General features: G+C 42.7%; 1 protein-coding gene across 1 annotated transcript in view; it reads left to right on the top strand.

Annotated features, from left to right (window-relative positions):
* The window catches only part of PBRM1 (polybromo 1), a 152,610-nt gene that overhangs the window by 135,032 nt on the left and 7,583 nt on the right, over positions 1-9,995 (top strand). Inside the window, exons 29-31 of the mRNA XM_011958873.1 lie at positions 236-437; positions 3,774-3,938; positions 7,299-7,454. Of these exons, the coding sequence (XP_011814263.1) occupies positions 236-437; positions 3,774-3,938; positions 7,299-7,454 (523 nt within the window). The remainder of the gene's footprint in view (positions 1-235; positions 438-3,773; positions 3,939-7,298; positions 7,455-9,995) is intronic.

Below are 9,995 nucleotides of genomic sequence, written 5' to 3'. Positions count from 1 at the left end.
GAGTAGCTGGGACTACAGGCACCTGCCACCACGCCTGGCTAACTTTTTGTATTTTTTTTTAGTAGACACGGGGTTTCACTGTGTTAGCCAGGATGGTCTCGATCTCTTGACCTCGTGATCCGCCCGCCTCAGCCTCACAGCTGGCTTACAGACGTGAGCCAGCTGGCTTCTGAGATTTTGAGCAGTTAACCAAATGTAATGTTTTGATGCACCATAAGACCTTTCTGTCTTACAGTCTACCCCAAAGTCTGCCAAAGGCAGTGGAAAGAAGGAAGGCTCCAAACGGAAAATCAACATGAGTGGCTACATCCTGTTCAGCAGTGAGATGAGGGCTGTGATTAAGGCCCAACACCCAGACTACTCTTTCGGGGAGCTCAGCCGCCTCGTGGGGACAGAATGGAGAAATCTTGAGACCGCCAAGAAAGCAGAATATGAAGGTAAATAGAGCCTAGGCACAACTGTCTTTCAAAGCAAGGGGGTGTTTCAGGAATGCACGCGTGCAGACAGGTTTTACTCTCGTTCTTACCACTTGCACATGAGCTTTATTTTGGGGACTGTTCTAAATGGCACCCAACCATTTTAGATGCCAGCCTTGTCCTGACTGAGCAGAGCACTGCCCCTGACTTGGCCTCTGATCCTGGTGTTGTATTTTCCCCTGCAAATTTCTCCAAAATATTTTGCTACTAAAAATTGCATGATTTTTTTCTTTCATTGAGCCCTGTAAGCACACGTTGAGCTAGGGAATGATTGCACAATGATGTTAAATATAATTTTAATTAAAATTCATCTGAAAAGGGCCTCTTAAAATCAGTGATCTTCTGTTACAGCTCTTGGTAAGCCACATATTTAAACTTCAGGCTGAGTCTTTGCCAAAGTGCTTCATTTCCTAGGTCAGTCCTGGCCTATACTGTGTCTGTATTCATAGCTACTTCTAAGGTATTTGGGTCTTTTTTGTAAAGCTCAACTGCCTTTATTTTCCTTTTATTCTAATTAAATCACTTTGGGCAATGAGCTATCATTCAAGAATTTGGTGGTTCTTAGCCATTTAGAGACAAATACTTGAGACTTTTTGTTTTTTGTTGTTGGGTTTTTGTTTTTGTTTTTAATATCAGACATGGATTTAGTAAAGAAATTAGTAGTAAACATTAGATTAGGCAGTACTATTGCCCTTTGAGCTGTATTTTTTCCATCTGGAGTTTTATATATTGGTTCATTTTGCCAGTTTAGAGCTCCTCTCTACAGTGGTCAACCACTACTCTTCTTAGGTGGTACAGTTCTGTTATTTTCTGGCAAACATAAATTAATTATTTAGGCTGCCCCTTTTATTAAAATTTATGAAGTCTCCAAAGAAACTTCTTTAAGAAAAAAAAACATTTATTATAATTGATTGATTACTATGAAATTATCTGACAGGCTTCTCCAAGGATCTTCTGCAGAGAATCCTAATCCTGCAAGCTGTTTAGCCAGAAAACATTCTGTGGCAAAACCAGTTTGAGAAGCATTCCAAACTCTCTCGTGGAAACTTATGGTGCATATTCCTGTATGTGTGTTGTCAGGCCCGAGGCCCTCTTCTCTCCTTATCAAGGGGAGTGCTCACCTTCACTCCTTTCATGCAACACGCATATTCCCATATTAAAGACTTTAAGACCTCCGGTAAATAACCTGTTTTATAGTATCTGGCATTTTCTGAAATTTGACTGGGTATTTATGTAGTATCTATGAATATCCTAAAGAACTAATATTTTGCAGAATATTCTTTGAAAAACCCTAGTCAGTTCCATAAGAACCTAGAACTTTGTGGAGCTTTGATATTTCTGACCTAATTGAAAGTTAAGACCTACTATACCACTGAGCTGGAGGAGTGTTGGAAATTAAACTCACATGGATATTGCTGAACGAGCAACACAGCAGCAGCAGCAGCAGCAAGGCAAATGAAGCCAGTGCTGGGTGGCTGGTTATTTAGAGTGTGAGCAGGAGAGAGATACCTGAAGATACTGTGAAGGTAAAAACACTGGAGTAGGACTGAAGACAGGGAGAGGTGATGGCGTCTGGAACATTCTTCCAAATTCAAAGAGGAGTCTGAAAGTGAGAGAGAACCTAGTGAGGGGGGAGTTATATGACTCAGCAGCATCTACCTGAGACATAAAATCTGAACTTTTGATGTTTTCTCTCGTTGAATTCAAAACCCAAAGTTTGGAGTTTGGGTAGCCAGTCCAATATTCAATCCATAGGCCTTATTTTTTTTTTTTTTTCCATTTCATTTTTTTGCTTTCCCACTTTACTGTGTCACTTGTATAATAAAAATACTAGAATTTGAAGTGGGACCCTAGGTCGATTTTTTTTTTTTTTTTGAGTAAATAGTTTGTTCAAATGGCCTTCTTCTCTCATACTCGTTGTACAAAGGATCTGTAAACTAGGACAGTCTTAGTGATGATAAGGCTATGCAGGCAACTCTGTCACAGCCAAGAGGCCTTTAATTACTTGACTTTCATATCTTAAAGCAGGACTGGAGCTGTAGCTTCTTGATTCTCTGTAAAGCTATATGACCTTGAGCTATTTTCCCCCTCCTCAAATCAGTGGTGTTGAGTTCCATGTTGGAGGGTTTATGTGTGGCAGTTGGAGTGTGATATCAGGAGTTAGGGCCATAGGTTGCTGGTTCTCTGTATATCCTTGGACAAGTGACTGCCTGTCTCCCAGCCTCCATTTGCCTATGTGATGAGTGGGGATCTTCTATTTATGAATGGTGAGACAAGAAACCCTGTATGGTGGGAGCTTTGGAAATACAACATTTCAGGAGTTCTTCAGTAGGGATTCAGTTTGCTAGCTCCCAGAAAGACTGGAAACATGATCATTAGAGCTCCCGGCTCTGGAGATGCAAACAGAGTAGCTCAGGGCCGGGATGGGGAGGTAGCAGGATGTATTCTACGGCCCAGAACTGCCACAGCAAATGCTCCTTTTGCATTTTGAATGAAATAAGAGGGGTTCTGGAATTTTCATTGACTTAGGGTGGTTTATGGTCAGTATTGAAGTGCTCAGCTTCAGGAAACCTGGTTCTTTCAGTACATTGTCCATTGCTACATACGCGTATATATAATTCTCTGCTTCTGATGATTGTAGCCTGAAGTATGATGCATTTTTTTCCTTTGGGGTTTATTAAACATGACTTCTTTGCTTCATTAGAATGTAGAAATTAGTTGTTTCCCTAAAACCTTCTGAAGGAGGCAGTCAGCTACTTTTCCCTTACAGAGTTAATTTTCTTCAGCTGCTAAACCCCATGACACTCATGATGAGTCCTCAAATCTAAGTAAAATTGGGTACAAAGAATCAGGAAATATATATAGTAAGTAACAATTGTACCAAAAATTATAATGGGCCATGGAATTGCTTCATGTTGAAATTATAAATAATCTGTAATGCTATTAATACTAGAATAATGGTAGCGCTTCTCATCTTCAGGGTGCCTCGTGAGATTAACCATGGTGGTTATGCTGGTGACGTGTTTACATAAAACCTGTGCTTTCTGAATGTGTGTTGCAGTCTTAACATTCTTGAAATCTTTGCAGACCAGTTCTCAAGATGGGATAGGAAAGCTGGACTCTAGGTTACCAAGTGAAATCGGCCCGACTCCTCCTGTGTTGAGACTAGTCATCTACTGTTCCTTCCATTGAGACAGAACTGTTGCCTGTGTTTTTACTAGTCCTGTTGAATGCAATGGATGGTATTTTGAATTCCTGGGTTAAAAACAGAATTGAAAATCTGAAATGCCTTTACAGAGCGGGCAGCTAAAGTTGCTGAGCAGCAGGAGAGAGAGCGAGCAGCACAGCAACAGCAGCCGAGTGCTTCTCCCCGAGCAGGCACCCCTGTGGGGGCTCTCATGGGGGTGGTGCCACCACCAACACCAATGGGGATGCTCAATCAGCAGTTGACACCTGTTGCAGGTAAAAACAGGAGCTAAGACCATTTTTTTCCACTTTAAGAAATTCCTTCATTTTTTTTTTCTCCAATAAGGAGTAGGCCACAGTCTATTGCCTTTTCTCATGACAGATTCAAAGTTTGAAGTCATCCATGTTGTCCTATATTGCCTTTCCCATATGGGCAATGCCTCCCTTCTGACCCAGAAATGGGCCCTGGGCCCAACCCTGGTAATTGGTAGGGAGCAGTTCTTCCCTGGCTATGGGCATGGTCTGGTGATGTTCTCCACCCCAGACTGCTCTTGATAGAGCACTATAGCAGAAAATATGAAAATAGACCTTGAATTCTGTTCTAGAGGGACTCCCAAGAGAAAACACAAAACCAGTCTTTAGGTGGTGTTGATTTTCCCGTCTCATTCCAGTATTCAGTTTGCCTTGTTCTGCTGCAGCCATCCTTAAAAGACTGACCATTTAAAAGGATTTTTTGACAATGAATTGTAAATCCTTTCTTGGTCACCAACGTGCATGACTGCTAAATAGAATACAAAGTCCTTATTCAATTCATTGTGCCCACTCTGTAATGCTTTTCTATTTAATTACATTAAACTGCATTTTCTGTTAGTATCCCAGTCACATATTTAAAAAAAAAGAAAAGAAAAAGAAAATGATGAATGTGGTTTGCTTGTGTGTGTTGTCTCTGGTTCTGGTAGCCATAGCAAATTTGACTCTTCTTGAATTTAATATCTTTGTCTGACATGTCTCCAATGAGAAGCCTGCAGACCACTTATCGGGCCCCTTCTTTGAGATCTCTCCAATCCTGGTGAGGTCTGTACAAGCCACCTGTGTTTCTTCTTAAGCAAGCAGTCTGACCTCTTTCACAGGAAGTCCAAGATAGTGTTGTTCAAGGCAGGCTTGTTGGGATGCTGTTTTTGCTGTTTCGTTTTTGCTTTTTAAGGAGGAGTAGCATAGGACAACTTTTCCATTGTCGCTCCTAACTTTTGTGATGGCAAGTTCTCAAATGCACTGTCGCTGAACTCAGCAGTTGCACTCGCCAAAGCACATCTGAATCATGGCTTTCAGTACTTTCAGTGTAACTGATGTTGATCTAACAAATCTCATAATCGCCTGCTCTATTCCATGGCCCATTTTGGTTAATGGGGTTCCAGAGGTTTTTAGAAATCAGGCCTTGAACATGGGGACTTCGAAAGTTAGAATTCCCTCATTGACATCCTGTTTTGTTCTATTCGATGTGTGACGTTGTGGCACTGTGCCCTTGACTTCAAAATCCAGGGACACATTAACAAAATAAATACAAACAGCTAAAAACAATTAAAAAAAAAAAAAAACAGCAGCTGCAGCATTTTAGCTCCCTGTTGGGGAAGAACATTATAGAACTCTATGGATGAGGAAGGTGGTCCCTCTAGAAAGCCCCTGCTCCATTGTTTAGGGTGTGCTGTCTAGACTTCTGGGCCCTGGGAGTGAAAAGCAAGCATTTTCTACAGTAACCACTCTTTGGTCCTCAGGGGGAACTCTGCAGCTAAGAGGGTGACTTTTCATGGTTTTACAGGTTTCTTAGGGCCTGAGTCTTACTTATTAGCCTTGTTGCTGTCTTGAGACCAGCTTTGCTTACAAGCATTGAAGCTCATTTGAACACATGTGACTGGGATAATAAATGCCGAAGTACAGTTTAATGAAGACAAGTGTCATGTCTTTCAGTTCTTAATAATTTCTTCAACCACAGCCCGTGAAGGCTGCGTTCAGATGGGCTTTTGTAATTGAAAGCAAAGCCTTTTAACATCCTTAAATTTCCCACCTACTTAACCCTAAAAGCTATAACTGGTGGTGTGGTTAAAAGATTGGTAGCATTGGATCTCTTCATGTTTAATTAAGATGATGGTGTCTTGTTCAAAAGTAGTTTTTACTCTCTGAACTCTTCATTTAAAAAGAAATGAAAACTCATAATCTTATGTATAGAGAGATTATTCAGATTTTTGTAATTTGGTTTATGTAATTGTAAGTTTGTCAGTCAGCTTAGGTATGACTAGTGAAGCAGGGTGAATCGATCTCAGAATTTTTAGTAATTTCATAGCCTTAAAAGACTAAACTTTTATAAATAAATATCTTTGAAATCTTCAGGGAAAGTCCAAGAGTAAAATTCTCAGAATCTGAAGTTTTCCACTGTTTGACAGAGTCCCTCTACAAAGAGTATTTTATAAAAATGAGGTTTGGCACCAGTCCCTCAACCCTCCCTTTGCAGGAAGCTGTGACCAAAGGTGATTCCTTTTTGTGGGGAGCTTTGTGTTCTTGTTCATCATGATCATTACAAATCCCAGAAAAGTCAAGTTGTTTTTCTTGTTTTAAAAAAAATGCCATGTGGTTTTAAAGGTCTTTTGATAGGTGAGTCCTTGACATTTTGAATTTTTTTCTTAAATTTATTCCTTCTGCCAAAAATACTTGTTTGCTGAAACTCTTCTCTAGCCAGTGGAAAATATTTTGTCATGTGTAGGTACAGTTTGAAAATAAAGGAATAAAAGCCTCTGTTCACAGAAATTGTGTACCTCAAATTAAAATGCTCCCTGTTAAGGTTTATATGAGGACATTTGAGCTTGGAGACTAATGGCATTTGGCATTTTCTGGTATCAGCAGAGCCTGATTCTCCAGCCATTCCTCCGTGTGTAGGCTCCTGAGTGACCTGGGCTTGGTTGGCTTGGGAGGGTTTAGGTTTTATCTTTATCACATTTTTAGATCTAAAGAATGAAATAATCATTTACTGTGATGGTTCTCAGAAGCTGTTCCCCAGCTCAAGCCCAAGCACAATCCATTCTTACCAGCAGTGGTAAGGCTAGAAAGGAGGAGTAGATGTGGAAGTCTTAAACAATTCCTGCCCCCAAGCTGGAGAACCATGCTTTGTGATCAGGACTATGCGCCTCATTTCCCTCCATTCCTATTTCCCCTCATGTGTACCCATGATAGGCATATGAGTGTGGGCAGAGTGGAATGATGGGGTTCATACTATTCAGTTAGAATTGCAGTCAGCAGAACTGGTCATGCTGTTTGAACAGCTTGCAATAATTATGACCTTGGGAAGGCTGTTACTAGAACTCTTTACTATTATTTAAATGAAAACATGCAGCATATTTACCCCAGGGAAAATAACTACAAATAATAGTGTACTAAGTACTAATTCATCCCAAAATGTTGGGTCTCATATTTGTAACTTTTTATTTTGTTCTTTATTGCAACAAAATAATTGCACTAATTGCTGTTATATCATGCAGTACTAAGGGTGCTTTATTCATTGGTAGTGCATGTGGGGGGGTAGTTGTTATTACTTAGCTCATGTTGCATGTTAATGATGCATGTCTGAAATTTGTTGTGTCCTTCAAGGCATGATGGGTGGCTATCCGCCAGGCCTTCCACCTTTGCAGGGCCCAGTTGATGGCCTTGTTAGCATGGGCAGCATGCAGCCACTTCACCCTGGGGGGCCTCCACCCCACCATCTTCCGCCAGGTGTGCCTGGCCTCCCGGGCATCCCACCACCGGGTAAGAACTTCATCCTCATTCACTCATTAATCTCATCTTCATATTCTCTTTTTCCTCTTTCAACCAGTTGTTCCAGGAGGCACCCGTGGCCCACTGTGGCCAGGCCTCCCCTCCCTGAGAATCCCAAGGGTGTCAGCAGCAGGGCATGTCCTGTGCATTGAGCAGGTGGCCCAGCACTTGTGCCCTTGTGCACCTGGCTGCTGGCAGCAGCACAGGACACATGGCGGAGGCCAGACTCAGCAAACCAAGGGACAAGAGGCATACTCTATTGATAATTACTCAACTAATTTGATATGTCCTTGAAAAGCCAGACAGCCTAAAAGGCTGTGCCCTCTTATCAGTGAATGAAGTTTCCCAAATTGCTAGTTCAGAGTAACATATAAAAGCACTTTTTGACCCTGAGTTGCATTTCTCCCTCTGGTGCAATTCTTATCTCACAGGGTATAGAGTGTTGTTCCATCTCCTTCCAGGCTCCTCAAGCAGCCTTTCTTTTTTTTTTTTTTTTTTTTTGAGACGGAGTCTCGCTCTGCCGCCCAGGCTGGAGTGCAGTGGCCAGATCTCAGCTCACTGCAAGCTCCGCCTCCCAGGTTTATGCCATTCTCCTGCCTCAGCCTTCCGAGTAGCTGGGACTACAGGCGCCCACCACCTCGCCCGGCTAGTTTTTTGTAGTTTTTAGTAGAGACGGGGTTTCACCATGTTAGCCAGGATGGTCTCGATCTCCTGACCTTGTGATCCGCCCGTTTCGGCCTCCCAAAGTGCTAGGATTACAGGCTTGAGCCACCGCGCCCGGCCTCTCAAGCAGCCTTTCTAAGGGGATTGCAGAGCTGCTAATGTAGAACTCTTCAGAAATCTTTCACTCAGTCTGTCTTAGGAACAAAAAGCAGGGAGGGAATGAATTTTCACTGAAATAGTTTTCTGTAAGAAAGTTCCCTAAGAGGCATGTCATGCTGGGTGTAGTGGCTCATGCCTATAATCCCAGCACTTTCAGAGAGTGAGGAAGGTGGATCACTTGAGCCCAGGAGTTCAAGACCAGCCTGGGCAACCTGGTGAGACCCCATCTCTATAAAAATTAGCCAGGTGTTAGACCGGGCATGGTGGCTCATGCCTGTAATCCCAGCACTTTGGGAGGCCGAGGTGGGCGGATCACTTGAGATCAGGAGTTCGAGACCAGCCTGACTAGTATGGTGAAACTCTGTCTCTACTAAAAATACAAAAGTAGCTGGGTCTGGTTGGGGGACGCCTGTAGTCCCAGCTACTCAAGAGGCTGAGGCAGAAGAATCACTTGAACCCGGGAGGCAGATGTTGCAGTGAGCCGAGATTGTACCACTACACTCCAGCCTGAACGACAGCAAGACTCCGTTTCAAAAAAAAGAAAGGGAAAAATTAGCCAGGTGTGGTGCATGTGCCTGTAGTCCCAGCTACTCAGGAGGCTGAGGTGGGAGAATTACCTGAGCCTGGGAAGACTGAGGCTACAGTGAGTGGTGATCGCATCACTGCACTCCAGCCTGAGCGACAGAGTGAGACCCTGTCTCAAAAAAAAAAAAAAAAAAAAAAGCCTGACATTAAAGAACAGCCTAGCCTACCCCCCTAGCTGTAGATATTGGTTTGTCTGTCAACAGAAGCTTAGAAGTTCTTTTACATAGAAATATATAAATGGATTCCAGAAATAGCTATATTCATTTTCACTTTAAAATGTCAATTAGCAAGTTGAAAGATTATTTTAAAGAAAACCTGAATGAAAGGAAAATCACATGTTCCCATATTAATTGCCATCATATGCAAAAGAACTCTTAGCTAGGAATCGGGATGGAGGGAATGTGACCTTTGGAAGACTCAGAAAGCATTTGGTCCATTACCTAAAACATCAGCTAAGGGCCCAACCCAGATGGTAAAATGTGGGTGGAAACTTGTTAAATTTGCTTGGACCTACCAGTGATAGGGTTTTGCAGGGTACCAAATGATGCTTTGGATCATGCACCCAGCAGTGTGCAGGGTGAGCAAACTTGGTGGCCTGGTCTGGAGCCTCCAGCCACACTCTTTGTGAGTGTTGCTTAGAATATAGCCATAATTCCACAGAAGCATTTGCTCCAGTTGTTCCCAGAGAAGGAAGTGTTTGTAGGGTTAGGTGCTTCATATGAAAACAGTGGACTGTGTGAATTCCTGTTGCAGCAGGGCTCAGTCATAAGGTAAATGTTCCCATGTAGCAGGTAGACTTGGCCTTAATTTTTTGCCCTCTCACCTTGACAGAGGGTATCACTGAGCCAGTAAGACCAGGCTGGAGTTGACACCTTCTAGGTGCACTTAGTGGGAGCTATGTCTAACACCAGTACCCTCTAGGTTGCAGATGTCTTTTGGTGGGTGTTGGGACATAGCTGTCTTCCTTTCCCCCTTCCTGAAATTCTAAATTCAATATGAGGGAAGCCCAACACACCTGCTTAGAATTGAGGAGGCATGGCCGGGCGTGGTGGCTCAAGCCTGTAATCCCAGCACTTTGGGAGGCCGAGACGGGCGGATCACGAGGTCAGGAGATCAAGACCATCC

Source organism: Colobus angolensis, unplaced genomic scaffold (assembly GCF_000951035.1).
Source record: "Colobus angolensis palliatus isolate OR3802 unplaced genomic scaffold, Cang.pa_1.0 Scaffold477, whole genome shotgun sequence".
Taxonomy (NCBI): domain Eukaryota; kingdom Metazoa; phylum Chordata; class Mammalia; order Primates; family Cercopithecidae; genus Colobus; species Colobus angolensis.
Note: the sequence above shows the minus strand (reverse complement) of the source record. Positions and strands in the feature narration are given on the sequence as shown.